The 17,162-nt window shown below is 41.5% G+C and overlaps 1 protein-coding gene and 1 long non-coding RNA gene across 3 annotated transcripts; one reads left to right on the top strand and one right to left on the bottom strand.

The window, feature by feature from the left end:
- Positions 1-1,453: 1,453 nt before the first annotated feature.
- Positions 1,454-16,614, top strand: LOC111587532 (nuclear GTPase SLIP-GC-like). 2 transcript variants are annotated; one of them, XM_055005304.1, is made up of 24 exons: positions 1,454-1,605; positions 2,272-2,344; positions 2,492-2,573; positions 2,979-3,091; positions 3,265-3,309; positions 3,424-3,462; positions 3,603-3,627; positions 3,729-3,818; positions 4,179-4,272; positions 8,085-8,301; positions 8,419-8,706; positions 9,913-10,104; positions 10,210-10,385; positions 12,561-12,654; positions 12,735-12,822; positions 12,956-13,077; positions 13,365-13,538; positions 13,627-13,784; positions 14,054-14,171; positions 14,343-14,451; positions 14,558-14,691; positions 14,964-15,045; positions 15,160-15,255; positions 15,327-16,614. In XM_055005304.1, exons 3-23 carry the CDS (start codon positions 2,507-2,509, stop codon positions 15,243-15,245), a joined length of 2,511 nt encoding a protein of 836 aa, XP_054861279.1. In that variant the 5' UTR covers positions 1,454-1,605; positions 2,272-2,344; positions 2,492-2,506; the 3' UTR covers positions 15,246-15,255; positions 15,327-16,614. The 2 variants fall into 2 exon arrangements, with proteins under 2 accessions (XP_054861279.1, XP_023153312.2); XM_023297544.3 differs by lacking the exon at positions 1,454-1,605 and having other exon boundaries at positions 1,954-2,344.
- On the bottom strand, positions 3,629-6,629 carry LOC129347595 (uncharacterized). The gene is made up of 2 exons (XR_008599794.1): positions 5,415-6,629; positions 3,629-5,320 (listed from the first exon to the last, which is right to left on the bottom strand). It is a non-coding gene; the product is annotated as an uncharacterized LOC129347595 (long non-coding RNA).
- Positions 16,615-17,162: the final 548 nt, after the last annotated feature.

The following is a 17,162-nucleotide window of genomic DNA, read 5'->3' as shown; positions in this document are numbered from 1 at the left end:
TCACCGGTTTGTGTCCTGGCCTTCCCGGGATCTTTCTGCATGGAGTCTCCATGTTCTCCTGCTGGGTTCTCCAGGTTCTCCAGCTTCCTCCACAGTCCAGAAACATGCTGAGGTTAACTGGTGATTCTAAACTGTCCGTAGGTGTCCGTAGTGTGATTGTTTGTCTCTATGTGTAGCCCTGTGATAGACTGTTACCTGTCCAGGTGAACCTGCGATAGACTGTTAGATGTCCAGGTGAACCTATGATAGACTGATACCTGTCCAGGTGAACCTTCACCCTCAGTCAGCTGGGATAGACTCCAGCCCCTAATGAGGATTAACACACAGTCATGTCTGCAACAAATCACTTCATGAAATCCTTCTGCTTACCTGGAGAGTGTCTCTTACAACAAGAAAACCATCTCCTCCTTTCTCCAAGGTTTGCAGCATCTCAGCAACAGACAGACCAGATTTATCCGACGGGGTTTTCTAAGAACATCTGTCTGCTGCCTCCTGGTGTCTCCTCCTCTCTGGGAGGAACGAGGCAGGAGGAGGATGAACAAACTGAGAATTAACCCATAGTTTGTGTCTGCAGAGCCAGAGGCTGCACTGGAGGCTGTTGGTTTTATAATGTTAGAAACGTTTGTATTTATGCAGGTCAAGAAGTCATAGAGCTAATTTACCTTTGTGTGTTTGCGTATTTAACTTTTATTTTTATTTAATGGTATTGTATGAAATAAATATATATCTGCCTCCAGAGTTGTCTGTGTTTCGCCTCTTTCCAACCTTTCAGATTGTGCTGTTTGAGATCTCGACACCACAAAGACATTATTACATTATTGTTTGACCTGGTAATTACACAATCTGTCCAAATGCAAGTTCAGGAATTAATCCCAGGCTTCTTCATGGAACACGTAGAACCACCACATCTTTATTAGGAACTTCATCAAACGACAACCAACACTTTCCCGGCACTCACAGAATACTTCACTTCCGTGTATCGGTGCACACCTCCTTCAGAATAAAAGCATAGCTCGAAACAAAATGAATCAAGACGTATAAATTTCATGTTGCATCGCACAAGTCTCAGCAACCCAGTCGTGATATTGTAATATTTACTATCTGGGTGGATCAAACCTTTAAAATCTTAGGTAGGATATGAAGTAGTATTTTGTGTGGAATGTGGTCCTGAAAGTGCAGCCTCTGTAGACAAACTTACCGGGGCCAAAATGAAAGTGGAATACTCCTTGAAAAACCTTTTAAATTCTAAGAATATTTTGAGTGAAATCATCCTTTAAAACTGTAGGATCTGCATTTAAACCGTAAGTCGTGCACTACAGTGACCAACTATTGTGGTAAATTATAAAAATGTACGACATGTGCGACCGGAAGTGCGCAGCCCTCTGGGTGCAGCCTCCGGCTCTGCAGATATTCCCTCCTCCAATTAACGGAGGCGGGTTTAAGCCAAAAGTTAACCCTTTGATGCGTAGACCACATCAGGAGATACCCATTTTCTATTGGATTTGGGTCACTTTTGACCCTGGTTATGCATCAAAGGGTTAACAACGTGTGGAAACGAAACTCAACTCCGAGACCGGATGGATGTCCAGTTGCTGATTCTCTGAGGTGAGAAAAAAATATTTATTTCAAAGCGAAATTTCCCTCAAAGTGTAGCAGAGAGTGCAGCTGAGTTGTAGGAAGAGTTTTGTGAGGACAGCGTTGGGTTTCTGTTTTCCTGACAGGACTTCTGTCTGCTGGAGGAGGCTGGTTTTATTTCATTTGAGTGCAGTGACGCTTTCAGTGGTTGTTGGATGCTAATGGCTCGTTGTAAAGCTCATATTTGCTATGGTGTAACTCCCATCAGTGTTTTATTTAACAGCAACATTTCCTGTCTGAACTTTTCTTTCACTTACCTACTGGAATGAGATCGTCTCTGAATTTTTTGTGCATTGCTTGATTTTTATCATCTAATAAAGTGTGAAAAGAAATGCGCTGCAGTTAATTGTTAACCTGCTGTGAGACCAAATAGAGGAAGCTGGGGGGTGCAGTCTGCAGAGAATAAACCGCTTCTACTATCACGTCATAAACCATAAATTTCCTGCTCAGCGGTTCATTTCCTGGTCAGCCTCTGACTGCAGGTTTATTCCTGCTGCTTCTCTCATAGAGTTTATTTTGTCGTCTGATCTGTACCTTTCCAGCCTTTTTTATTGAACTCTCCTGTTCTTGACCTCCTGTTGTTCCTGAACTTTTGCTGCTGTATTTTTTCCTCGTGTCTTTGGCTGCCTGTTGCAGGTCTGTGTCTCTCTACTGACGTCTCCCTCCTGAACTCCTCACCTGCTCTGGTCTGCATTACCTTCAATATCAGGTGAACCATCTAACCTTCAATCACAACTCAGTGCTGATTCATCTTCCTATATAAGCTCCATGTAAATGCAGTTAAGGGATAATTAATCACAGCATTCTGAAATGTTGAGCAGTAATGATTGATTACACATTTTAATTTATCTTTCAGTTCCTGTTCTTGGTCATGGATGACTTTGTTTGTAACAAACTGACTGAATGGGGTCTCAGTGAGCTCATTGATAGATTTAAAGGTAAAGTATTACCATATATCATTGCTTTGTACAGTATTATTCATTATTGATGTGATCTGCCAGTAATGAAACTTAACATGTACTAATACAGACATAAAAATGCTGCAGCATTGTTCTGCTGGTTCTATTGTTCTCATCTGTGTGTGAACAAAAATACTGATAGTAAAACATTTGAACATTATCACACAGAACAAGCAGAGACATGAGCTTTGCTGGAGCTTCTTGGAGGCTGTTAAATAAAGTTACAGTACAAGAGAATGAAGATGCATTCAGCTCATACAGCCACTGAAACATTAACAGCCATGTCCACATGTTTCACTGCTTTATGGGATAGATTTCTGCAGCACTTTGAAAATAATGTTTATTTATGTATGACAAAGATTTAACTAAATATCTTAACTACAGATCATAGCATGGACAAGGAGAGTCTGTATGATCTTGATGATCAAGACATTAAAGACTTGATCCCAGAAGTGGGACCAAGAGCAAAATTCAAGAAGAGACTCAGGCAGTTAAAGGTAATGTTCTGCATCTGAAGATATTCTGCTCACTTCAACGTTTGGTGTCATAAATCTCACTAATGTAGATGCTTGCTGTTCAAATTATGATGGTGTCTATTGATAAAAGTTTAGAATATCTCATTGACAATAATATTATTTACAAGGACTTTTGATGATCTTTTTGTCATCAGGAAAAACAAAACACAAATCAGGCAGCAGCTGATTCTCCTGTTCCAGTAAGTTAATTACAGTTTTATACTGATTAGGCAGGATTTATTAAACAAATTAGATTTTCATTATCTGCTTAAACTTTTCCATGACTTTGCACTTGTGTTAAATGATATCTGCAGAGTCAACAGAAGCATGAAGAAGCAGCTGATTCAGTTCAGGTAAGGATGAATTTTACATGTGATGAGTGGACGTGCTGATATTCTGGACTGCAGAAGTACAAAGTCATGTAAACATCTACAATATGTGTAAGGTTTCTTGATTAAATTTTGTTTAACAATCAGTTTATATTCATGTTCAGGTTTTGCCATCATCAAGTGCTCAAGGTGAGATATGCAGCCTCTTATTTATTATAAAATATAAAAAATGATTCTCCTAAGTAGACACAGAGGACAGGAAACTAACCTAACTGTTTTGTTTTAATCAGGAAAGAGAAAGTTGGATCTTCAGGGAGAATCCAGCAAATGGAAATCACCAAATAAACGACAACGTGAAAATGAAAGACAATCATACACAGGTAATTCCATCTCTTTCTGAACAATGTCAACCAACAGCTGATTTCTGGTTAAACTTCTCTGCAAAGCAAATATTTTCTCATTGACTTTCTGATGTCTGAAGCACTTTAAAAAGATCACATTTAAACAGTCAACAGCATGAATATATGTAGATATTAAATTCATTTTGGAAGTAGCCAAAGTATGATCCACTCTGAGGCATCCTACATTTACTTTGTAGAGAAAATTCCTCTCATGTTTCAAATTTTCACATTTCTTTCTTTCTTACCTTCTTTTTTTTTTAAACTTTACAACTCTGTGCAACAACTGGATAAACTGGTTTATGCTTTTATCTAAATAGTTTCTTATTTTTACACCAACAGAAGCATTCATACTGTCTGATGTGAAAGACATCATGGAATCAGTCCTTGCAAGACTTCATCACCAAGACAACACAAAGCTCAATGCTTTCCTGAGGTGAGGATTAAGTTTTCCTGGTCTACTTTTGCCTTCTTTTACAAGAGAGTCCTGAGAGCAAATTTCCCGATAGATAGATGGATGGATATATGGATAGATAGATTGCACAGTGTCATTATTTATATTTTTTATATTTTCATTGCACAGTTAGTTAGTGGGTGAACTGAACTACTGGGAGCTTGATTGTAAAGTGTGACTGCAGCAGGAAGGAAGGACCTGCAGTATCTCTCCTTTAGACACCGCGGGTGAAGCAGTCTGTCACTGAAGGAGCTGCCCAGTGATGTTACCGTTTCCTGCAGGGGGTGGGAGGTGTCCTCCATGATAGACAACAGCTTTGTCATCATCCTCCTGTCTCCCACCACCTCCACAGGATCAAGGTTCAGCCCAGGACGGAGCTGGCTTTCTTTACCAGTTTGTTGAGTCTCTTCCTGTCTGCAGCCGTGATGCTGCTGCTCCAGCAGACCACTCCATACAGGATGGCTGATGCCACCACAGAATCATAGAAGGTCCTCACAAGTGCTCCCTGCACCCCAAAGGACCTCAATTTTCCGAGCAGGTGGAGTCTGCTCTGACCTTTCTATAGAGTGCATTAGTGTTAACAGTCCAGTCCAGTTTGTTGTTTAAGTGAACACCCAGGTACCTGTAAGAGTCCACAATCTCAGTGTCCGTTCCCTGGATGTTCACTGGTGAAGGAGAAGTGTGTCTGTTCCTGCTAAAGTCCACCACAAGTTCCTTGGTTTTCAGCGCATTGATCTGGAGGCAGTTCAGCAGGCACTAGTCCACAAAGTCCCGGTTAAGTTCTCTGTAGTCCTCCTCATCTCCGTCCATGATGAGGCCGATGATGGCGGAGTCCTCAGAGAACTTCTGAAGATGGCAGTTTGTGGTGTGATGGGAGAAGTCTGCTGTGTAGAGGGTGAAAAGAAAGGGTATACTGTCCTCCCTACGAGTTTTCTTGTTTCATAGGTAGACAGCTAGGGAACGTGTGATTCCTCAAAACTCAAGGCGTGACTTTTCTTGTGATTGAAGATCACTTTATTGAACCATAAAACTGTAACAAGAACAAATTGTAAATAGAAATCACAATAAATCGTTACATAAATACACAATAGAAAAAGGCAAGTCAAACAAACTGAGATACTTACAGACAAGTACTTTCCAAGGCCACAACATTGAAAGGAAAACAGCAGGAGAAGAAGCAACAACATCCAGATCCTCTCATGACCTGATCAACTCTAAAAACTCTCTTCGAAAATGCCCTGCTTTAATATCATTTCTACGGAAAAATCTGTAGGGGGCACTGCAGCACACGAAATTCTGCTGCAGGGCAGAACAAAGGGGGCAAGGACAGTCCCCTGTGGGGCCCCGTACTGCAGACCATGGTGCCGGACACACAGTCCCCTGCCCTCACAAACTGTGGCCAGTTGGTGAGGTAATCCAGCAGCCACACTGTGAGGTGGGAGTCTACTTCTGTCTGCTCCAGATGGTCCCTCAGAAGGGGTAGGCTTGATGGTGTTGAAGGCACTGGAGAAATCATATCACATGATTCCCACAGTGCAGGAGGTAATTCACTGCACCATCAACCCCGATGCCGGGCTGGTAGGCGAACTGCAGTGGGTCCATTGATGAGCTCACCAGGGGTTGCAGATGACCAAGGACCAACCTCTCCAGGGTCTTCTTCAGGTAGGATGTTTGTGCCACTGGCCTGTAGTGATTGAGGTCCTTGGGGTGCGAGATCTTCGGCACTGATACCATGCAGGACGTCTTCTACAGCTGTGGTTCTCTCCCCAGGTTCAGGTTCATGTTGAAGACTTGCTCCACAACCCTGCTCAGCTGATCTGCGCAGGATTTCACGAGCCTGAAGCTGATGCCATCTGGACCCATGACCTTCCGGATCTTCAGCCTGCTCAGTTCTCTTCACCTGGGATGTTGATAGGGACAAGTTGGGGCAGCGGGGCTGAGTGCTGTTTGTGAGTGTGGGGTCTTGTGGGGGAGGGGAGGTGTGATGGTAGGAGAACTGTGGTGGAGTAGTAAAGCTTGTTTAATGTTTGTCGCGTTTGCAGGTCTGTGCGGCTTCGTGCAGGCAGATTAAGTAATTTTAGCAGCCACGTCCCCGCAAGCGGCCGTTCTCACGCGGAAAATTTCCGCATCGTGCACCTCCACATTTTTCTAACTACGCAGACGGAACCGCGTAGAAAAACATGGCAGAGAACCAAGACCTACTCGTAGTTGAAGTCCAGAAATACAGGCACTTATACGATTCGTCACACAGAGATCACCGTGACAACCGGGTTATGAACAATTCATGGTGTGAAATTAAAACCAACTGCTGAAATGCAACTACTTGGTAAAATGCCATATTGTAAGTGGTGTAAACAATGGAAAACTTCTTCTACTCTAGTTCAGTACTAGAGTAGACTAGGTAGACGTGTGTTTGTGATACACTGCCCCCTGCAGTTTGGGAGCAGACGCCGCACGGAGTATAAAGTCACACACGTTCTCTCGCGTGGAAAGCATAACCCAGCCTTAAGGAGGGAGGATGCAGCTGGGGTGGTGCAGCTGGGGTGGTGCAGTCAGCAGGGGGTACAGACAGATGCATTGGTGGCTGCAGCAGGGTGGACTGGTCCGGGGGGAGGGGTGGCTGGCTGGTCATTCACCCACTCCTGGTCCTTTTTCAGTTCAGTCTTGGGATCTTTGTGGCCAGAGATGGTTTTCAGGCCCCTCCAGACCCCGCTGACATTATTCTGCAGCAGCTGATCTTCCATCCTCTTCCTGTAGCTGCATTTCCCCTCTCTGATCTTCCTCCTCAGCTCTCTCTGTAAAGTTCTCATCTCCTCCTTGTCTCCTGACCTAAAAGCCCTCCATTTGTCCTTTAGAAGAGCCTTTATATCAGAAGTAATTCAGGGTTTGCTGTTACCAAAACAGTGTACCGTCCTGGTGGGCACGGTGGAATCCACACAGAAATTAATACAGTCCGTGATGCAGTGTGTGAGGTTGTTGATGTCCTCCCCATGATCCTCACAGAACACTTCCCACGTGGTCGTGTCGAAATAGTCCTTGAGAGCCTCCTCAGCTTCCTCGGACCATCTCTTGACTGTGCGGGTGACAGCTGGCTGTCTGTGTACCAGAGGTTTGTACACAAGAAGGAGGTGAACCAGGTTGTGATCCGATATACCAAAAGGTGGAAGAGATGATCTATATGCCTCCTTGGTGTTGGCATAAAAAAGATCCAATATTTTATTGTCTCTGGTGTGGCAGGTGACATACTGTGTTAATGTGGGTAGTGTGGACGATGGACAGGCATGGTTAAAGTCCCCGGTAAGTAAGGAAGAGGGCCTGTGGGTGCTGTGTCTGCAGCTTGCTTGTTACTGAGTGTAGGACATCACAAGCAGAGTTCGTGTTAGCAGAGGGGGGAACTATAGCGATAACATGCAAGAATTCCCTCAGGAGATAGTAAGGTCTCATGCTAATGGCTAAAAGTTTTATGTCCTTGCTGCAAAGTTTTTCCTTGACAGCTATGTGTCCAGGGTTACACCATCTATCATTAACAAACACAGTCAGTCCCCCTCCTTTCCTCTTACCGCTCTCCTTCGCCACTAGAGTGGCGCCATCTTACAAAAGGTCATCAAAATGACAATTATTTGCTCAGAAAAAGGTCAGAAATTGTTCTATATATATTTTAAAAATGAGTATCACCACCTCTAAATGAAGCTTCAGCAAGCTGGCCACAGACAGATGTCTTCTTGAGTTTAACATATTTTCAGCGTTTGAATATTTCTCAAATGATTCAATTAACTCAATTCAATTCTTAACAGGACTAAAATCCATGATTTGGAGACAGACAAGAGGGAACTGATTGGTGTCTTTGGCAAAACTGGGGCTGGAAAGAGCTCTTTGATAAATGCCATCCTTGGAGAGGAGGATCTGTTGCCTACTGGAGAGATCACTGCCTGTACCTCAGTCATGATTAAAGTGGAGGCAAACATACGCAACTCAAAGTACGAAGCAGACATCGAGTTCATTGAACCAGAGGTACAGCAAGCTGTGGATGTGTTTATGTTTACTGGAAACTAGTTGATGAAACTACAATTACTGGTTTCACTACATACCATTTATTGAAACTAAGATGTAATTATATTTGTCCTTTAGGACTGGAGAGATGAGATGTGGTCAATGCTGGAATTTCATGGTAATAGTAGAGATCAGGAACAGGAAGATGATAAGGATGGTGATGATGATGATGACAACAACGGCTACGACTACGGTGACAACGACGACAGTAACGATTACAATGAACCCGGTGATGATGAAAAGCTGTCAGCGCTGTATGGAGAGGAATGGAGAGACAAAACCCCCGAAAACCTCATTGAAAACAAATATTTCAGAGAAATTCCAGAGTTCCTCCAATCCAAGAAGAAGACTTTGACATGTGAATCAGTAAGATATAAAAGGTTTATTACTTCATAGCGAGAATTCTTGCTATTCAATTCAATAAATTCAGTTCAATTCAATTTTATTTATATAGCGCCAATTACAGGTCAAATTGTCTCAAGACGATTTACAGAACCCATATGCCTGAACCTCCAGAGCAGCCCGAAGGCGACAGTGGCAAGAAAAAACTCCCTTTTAATGGGAAGAAACCTTGAGCAGAACCTGGGTCTTTATGTGGGGGGAACCATCTGCTGCTGGCTGAGCGGGTTGAGAGGGACAGAAGAGGTGTAGAGGTAGAGGTAGAGGGGGAGAGGGAAGGGGAGATAGAGAGGCCATCAGTATGATGGTGTGAAATGTTATGAATTCACAATGTATTTAGGTTTACTGTTTAACCTTATCAGATTGGTTTAGTTCAACCTCAGAAGTAGAACTGTAGCTGCCTCGGTAGCTCAACTGGTTGAGTGGGTGACCCATAAACAGGGACTATATTCCTTGACGCAGCGGTCGTGGGTTTGAATCCAACCCACGGCCATTTGTTCTTCTCCCCACATTTCCTGTTTCTCTCTCCACTGGCCTATGAAATAAAGCCTAAAAAGGACAAAATTAAAAAAAAAAATACAAACATGGACTTCAGAGACAAAAAAGTCTTCTGCACAGTCAGCCCTAGCTGTGTACTTTTTTTGTGCTCTACCACTTCACTCTAACAGGGACAGCTGCTACTGGACATAGACTGTTTCTGCTGCTCCCTGATAAAAGAAAAATGTTTCTGCCGGTACCTGTTCAGAAAAAAATAAGAATACAGATTTATAAATGTTAACTTGCTGTTGCTGGGAAGGTTCTGTTCTAGTGTTATGATCATGGCTCTGGACTCTGAGGGTAACTTGTTTTTCTATAACAAATCAGATAAAATGTTAATGTCCTTGCAGTGGCAAATGGCTTTGGTTTTATTTGATTTGATTACATTAATGTTTAAGTTGAGATTTACAACAAATGTTTTAACTGCTACTGTGTAAAGGGAAGACTGCTGTTAAAAAGCACTTTATTTGTTTGAAGTGTTTGCAAAACAATGTGATTGTATTTTGTGTGGATAAAAATTCTTTATTTAATTTTACGCATAACAATATGATGAATCGCAGAAAATCACATGATTAATCGCAATTAAAGATTTAATGATTGCCCTGCACTATTACTTACATTTGTTATCTATTGCAGGCCAACGAGCTATCTGCAGAATTAATCAAATACACAAGAAGTGAAGGTGAAGAAATAACGAGGTGTTTTTGGCCACTGGTGAAGTGTGTGACTGTCAAGGTGCCAAATAATGATCTTCTCCAACACGTCACACTGGTGGACCTTCCTGGAAATGGAGACCGGAACAAGAGCAGAGACAAAATGTGGAAAGAGGTAATTTGTCCTCATGTACTGCTGTTAATTAAACATTACTGTGTTATATGGAAACTGTAATGGCATCTTTTAACAAGATAATTAACATGCTATTAAACCCTTTAGATTGTTGGAGATTGTTCTACTGTGTGGATAGTGACCAACATTAATCGAGCAGCAGCAGAAAAAGAAGCCTGGGAGATCTTGACGAATACCTGCAGTCTCATGGGAAACGGTGGCCAGTGTCAGCAAATTCACTTTATCTGCACCCATTCTGATCGTATTGCACGGTCAAAAGATCAGTAAGTCAATTAAGCATCCAGATTTGTCACTGATACGTGCAGTGACCAAGAGCTCAACAATAGCAAATGTACATATTGTCATAGCACAGTAGTCAACAGAGTACTTGTGAAGTATTGTTTGTTTTTTCAAGTGCAGAGATTTTCTGCACTTGAAAAGTGTGTTCTAATACTAATTTTGCTTATAAATCACCCCATGCTTTGGTATTTATGGTTAATTGCTCCGCCAAGGAATGCGGCAGAGTTATGTGATGCTCGGCATAATTTTGTCCGTCTGTCTGTCTGTCTGTTCGTAACATCACTCAAAAACAGACAGACTGGTTGACATTTTCAGGGAAAGCCAGAAATGAAACCGGGACCAAGTGATTAGATTTTGGCAGTGATGCAGCTTATAGTCTGGATCCATGGATTTATTAAAGATTTCTGTATCATTGCGAGATACCGACACAGCGTCACTGTAACCATGACAACAAGTGAACACTACATCAACTACCTGCTGACGATCACATGATTGCTGTCCTACTATAAATCCACCGCTGCAGACTTATCAGGACTTATCCATTGGAAATGATACAAGGAACAGTTGATTAAATTGTGGGGGTGTTTTCGGTATCCGTACGTAACGTACACATGCATAACACACGCCTGTTGCTCACCGCAGGGTAGTGCTTTTCTTGTTCATATGTACCACAGAAGTCCAACAACCATAGGGGGTTCATAATTTTTACAAAGGTAATATGATACCCTTGGAGTTTTATAGATTGTCAACTGCACCAGTTAGAGAGACAAAAACTCGGGTGTGGGAGGAGGTCAAAGAGGCTGTGGAAAGGACCTTCGGTTGGACTCAAAAAGGTCCTGACAACCCGTTGTGGTTCAGGCTGTGTACAGCCAGGGAGAACTTCTGACCACGACTGGGGACATTGTTGGGTCAGTTGGGTGAGGATCTCCTCAGTAGAAAGAGCATGTCAAGGAACTCCTTAACCCAGTTGACACATGTTCTGCTGAGGAGACAGAACCTGAAGACTCTTGGGAATCTTCGTCCATATCCGTGGCAGAGGTTGCTGAAGTAGTTCAGAAACTCCTCGGTGGCAAAGCACCAGGTGAGGATGAGATTTGCTCCGAGATGCTGAAGGCTCTGGACATTGTTAGACTATGTTGGTTAACATGTCTCCTCAATGTTGCGTGGTCATCAGGTACGTTAAATTTGGAGTGGCAGACCAGGGTGGTGGTTCCCATTTTAAAAAGGGGGACCAGAGGGTGTGCTCCAGTTATCATGGTATCACACTTCTCCGCCTTTCTGGCAAAGTTTACTCTCTGATGGTGGGAGGGAGGCTCCAATTGATTGTCAAACCTCGAATTCAGGAGGAGCAATGTGGATTCTTTCTTCTCCATGGAACAGTGGACCAGCTCTTTCCACTTGCAGAGCTGCTGAGGGGAGCATGTGAATTCTGCAGCCTGCTTGTAACTGTGTGTAGGACATCACAAGCATAGTTGGCGTGGGCAGAGGGGGGAACATACACAGCTATCGCGATAACGTGAGAATTTCCTTGGATTTCAAATTTCCAGTGGGTGGTGACTAAATCAGGGCAGCCCCTTGTCTCCGATCCTGTTCGTGTTCATGGACAGGATCTCAAGGCACAGCCAGAGTGAGGAGGGTGTCCGGTGTGGGGACTGGGATGAGAGTCAGGAGCTCTAAGTCCCAGGCCATGGTTCTTTGTCAGAAACTGTTGCATCGCTCCCTCTGGGTTGAGGGGAGTTGTATCCTCAAGGAAAGAAGTATCTCAGGAAAATGGAGGGTGAGTTGGACAGGCGGCTTGCTGCAGCATCAATGCATTCTACTGAACTGTCATAATGAGCTGAGCTAGAAGACAAAGCTCTTGATTTTAAGGTATGTCCGCCTGGGAGGACGCCCCGGAGAAGATCCACAACCAGCTGGAGGGATTATATAGCTCATCTGGCCAGGAGGAACTAGACAGCATTGCTGGGTAGAGGGACGTCTGGAATGACCTGCTTCATCACCTGCTGCCTCCGTGACCTGACCATGGATAAGCATGGTCACAGCAAAATATTTAGACTTTTATTATGTCAGACAAGTGGACTGTGTGAACAAAATACAAGAAGATTTCAGTGATGCAAACACTGCATGAGATGCCACTTAATATACATGTTTTCTTTTAGTTCACCAGCTGAGGTTCGTGGTCGGATACTTCAAAGAAATGAGGAAGCGAAGAAAAAAGTGGAGGAAAACTTTAGCAAGCAAAAACAGATAAACGTGAGTTTTATAGACTAAAACCAAATCTAATACAAAAGTTTTTCCAACTGTAAGCATGCCTTAAAACCCATTTTCCACAGAAACACTTCAGTGATGACTGCTTCAAAGTGTTCACAGTGAGCTCCACAGAGTTCCTGGAAGAAAAACATCTAAATCCAGAGGACACTGGTAGGTGAAGTCTCCATATGTAAATACTTTGTAGGTAACAGGAAACATGTAGCTCAAATACATGTTTTGTTTTAGTATACTTTAATTACTTAGATTTAAACAAGACTGACTAATAAATTATATTTTGTGACAGAAATACCCCAACTTCAGGAATTTTTGATGGATCTCAATGACTGTCACTCAGTGACACTAAACTATGTGTCTGGAGCTCATGGGATTCTCTCTTTGATGCATGGAGCCAACTCTACAGAAGGGGTAAGGACAAGCAATACAGCCTCATTCATTGTCCTCATTTTTAGCTGTCATTAATATTTAAAGAAAAGAATAATAGCCATTGCACATAAATAAGTTTTAGTACACATAAGTTGGTTTCAGTAAAACCATCCAAAGTCAAATGACTGACTTTGCTGATTCTGAATATTGGTTACTTCAGAGAGGCTGCAGAACTACAGTAGTTCAATTATCGCCATATACAGCAGAATTTCATGAATACAGAAAGAAGTTGTCAGTCATTCAATATCTGTGAATGCATTGTTTTTCAGGTTGGCAACAAAGCCGAAGTGTGCAGAGACCTTGAAGAAAACATGAAGCGTGAACTCAGTAAAGTCAGAAAACCCATGGAAGAGGCTTATGACAAGTTCGAAAAACGTCTCAAAGCTGGTGTTCAAAAATCCAAAACTTCATGTGACATAACCTTGAAGTCCATCTTAAAACCTGTATGTGTTTACTTTGTAATCATCTTACAACAATTTATTTTGCAGTTCAAATGAATGTGTGTTTCAAAAATTTCTATTTCTGTTTCAGAGAGGGGTGTCAGGTAGCGCGTTTCACAAGACACTAAAGTCACTAGTTGAGACCGGTGGCATCTACAAACCAAAGAAAAAGAAAGAAATAAACATCAACATGAAGCTAGCTTCATATCTGACCAACAGCATTGATGAGGAATTCAGGAAGACCTTCCCGTAAGAAGTGACTGAATGAGAACATTGATGTCGACCCATTTTACAACAATGAAGAATGCCATGAATGAACTCTGTAGTAGAAACTTTTCAAGACATGTTAATGAAACATTACAGATTCTACACTGTACTGTTTACGAATATAAAACATGTACTATAGTACATACATAAATGACAACTATGTAATATAATACATTAATCTATATATAAATCACATTTTAAAGTATGAACTCATCAATATTGTTTTAATGAAACACTTCTCCTTATTTCAGAAATGATGTAAAACGTGGACCGATCAGCAGAGTCATTGATACATTCTCACTTGACACAGATGAGCTGACTCAAAAGTACAAAGATGTGGGATTGCAGCTGAACTTTCTGAAGACAGAGGTAAAGATAAAACTAGAATCAACCTGTTCATTAGTACATTAGCAAGCAAGCAAGAGAAACATAAGAAGATCCACCAAATCAGTCTAAACACTGAAAAACACTAACCTAGTTAGTATTTTCTTGATATTGTGTAAAATAATATTCATCTATTTATCCTGTTCTGTTTTTAAGGAGGAAAAAAATCGTTCAAAACACAACAAGATCATCCGGGAGCGTAAGAAAACCATCTACAACAGTCTGACAGGGAAAATACAGAAAATCATGCAGGACTGCTACAGAAGTAAGGAGGAAGATCAGATGTTTACAACCTGTCACTGTAATAAGGCATATGTCCATTTATTGTGCATAAAAATTCAGTTTGACAACATTTTTGTGTTTTATTGTAGAAGCAGCAGAGTTTAGAGGAAAAGGCTCACTGAAGAAAATGAGGAACACTATTGCAGAACATGTACAAGTCTCCAAAGACAAGATGTTTGAGGAGGCTAAAGCTGCCATGTTGAAGCTGCTGAATGACTTGAAGGTTTGTTCTGTTTTATTTTATGAAATGTGATGAAACTGAAAACATACATTCACTGTTCACATGAAGACTTTTCCTGTGTTTAAGTGGAAAAGGTGTCGTTCTGAAAGATTCATAAGCTTTTAATAAACTGCACTATTTTAGCAGTAATTATTAATCACTGACTTTCAGAAATCTGCAGGTAGGAGTCATTAGTCTGAACAGTTCTTTCATTTGTAATTCAGTTACTCTTGAACACTCTGTGATGACTGATAAAGATTTTGATTCTGAATTAGGAGGAGATCCTGAAGACACTGCAGGAAACCTTGGAGGAATCCACTGAGCTCTCACTGAAGACAGATGACAACTCAATCCCAGGTAACAGGAACATTTCAAAGTCAACTCATTGATGTAGAACTCTAAGTATCCTGTAAATAAACCATCGATGTTCAAGAAGTCAACACATTCCTAGTAAGTGTTTTGTTGTTTTAGATGTTCCAACTGAACTTGAGATGGTGAGGAGATACTACGATGAACTGAAAGACAATCCAGATGGAGAAACATCACAACTGGAGTAAAACCTAGAATGTAAGTATAACATTTTTTTATTATTTCTATTTATAATAGAATATAACCTGACTGTCTGGTTGCTGTTTCAGCTTCCATCAGTGGACAGAAACAGCAGAGTCCTGGTCTCCCACTGAACATCTCTGAGGAATCACTGACTCAACACAGGACACTCTGGATCTGGTCTCAACCAGTTTTATTAAGTTGGTTTCTATGGACTCTTTGGTTTGATTTGTTCTATGACTTTGTTTTTATGAATTTTGTGCTGAGAGATTAGAGATTTTTTGGAAGTTTTTTTTTCCTTTCATTGATTCCAGTCCAGAGGCAACTTAAAAAGTAGAGAGAGATGAAATGCAAAGAGCCCTGGTTGGATTTGGACCAGCGATGTTGTGGTTTTCATCATAAAGGTACAAACCACAAAACATTTAGATTTTAAGGATTGAACTGTTCTTTTCTTGTTTTCCAGTATTGTGTTTCCATGTTTTCTGAGTTTAGTGTGGGTTCATTGGGATGGGAACACTGCAGGTTCAGGGATTAGATCAATGTTAGTCATTTTAACCTTAAACCTTGAATACAGCTCAGACTGCAGGTTTGATTTAAAAGAGATTTTAGGCTTTTAAAAGAATGATTTAAAATTACTGATTTTCCTTCAAGTTCAAGCTAAGTTCAAGAGCAGAACCTTGACTACAGTTCATACTGCAGGTTTGACAGTGTTACGTCTTCTCCTTGCCATGTGGTTGGTATTGGACTTTGTAGAGCCTCTGTGTGTCTGGATGGCTTGTAGAGACTGTTGATTACAGCTGGCTGAAGGCAGAGCTCCAGATCCTACCTGGCATTCATCAGGAGTGATTGGCCTGGAGCTCCAGACCTGCTCTCAGCCCTGGTTCTACCTTCTTCCCAACCCGTCTGATGGTCCACCTCCACAACTCTTCCTCCCACAAACCACAGCTGTGGATAAATCTGCACCCAGACTCTAAGTCTGGGTGGCTGGGATCAGTTGGTCCTGGTGTGTCGTTGTGTTCTGTGTGGTCCTTAGGTTCAGTCGCCACTGAGGGGTGTCGACCCAGAATATAGCTTCTGTTCGCAGCTGCTATTTCAGTGAGGAGCTACCAGGCTTGGTGAAGACTGTTTCATCTGGTTATTTTAGTTACACCCAGCTTACTCTAGCGGTTGGGTCGTAACTGATAGATTTTTGGATTTTAAAAGACAGACCTTGAATTACTACTTTTCTTTTACATTCAAGGACAAATATTTACTTAATGCAAGATAACAGTCTCATGATTTACTCTATCGTTGTGACTTTATGTTTAATCTGTACTGACTTTAAATCCAGACATGTATTTGATTTGATCTACTGTCTAATAAACCTGAGTAAAAGTGCGCATGCAGTTTATTAATTTTTTGCAGGAGTGTCAAACATACGGGTTGACTTTGCAAAGTGTTGAAATTATAGAGAAAACTTTAACTGCAAATTGTAAATTTGTAAAGCTGTAAACTTAAAATAATTTCTAGTCCTTGACTACTTGTTTTTACCATAAAGTAAAATAGTACATTGTTCAGTTCCAGATGCCTGACTGAATGTTTTAAGCCTTTGTGATCTGTAATTTGTAATGCAGATGTGTAAATGATAAACTGAGGCTTAATATTGTTGAAGTTGAACTTATGAAATTTCAGGTAAAGGTAGTTTAATAATTTTCAGAATGTACTTTTTTGCACTAAAACAAAGGGAATACTAGAAGAGCACTCAGAGAGCGCAGTACTCCTCCAAGGCTGTTCATTTCCCCATATGTCCACCATTGTCAGAAATGCAGCATTTCTTTGTTTTTTTTTTAAATGCAGCATTTGTTTATTAGTTATTGAAGAACAGATCTACTGACGGGAGTTAGCAAGAGAGATCATATTTCTCCTATGCTGGTTTCTCTTCATTG

This window comes from Amphiprion ocellaris, chromosome 19 (assembly GCF_022539595.1).
Source record: "Amphiprion ocellaris isolate individual 3 ecotype Okinawa chromosome 19, ASM2253959v1, whole genome shotgun sequence".
Classification (NCBI taxonomy): domain Eukaryota; kingdom Metazoa; phylum Chordata; class Actinopteri; family Pomacentridae; genus Amphiprion; species Amphiprion ocellaris.
Note: the sequence above shows the minus strand (reverse complement) of the source record. Positions and strands in the feature narration are given on the sequence as shown.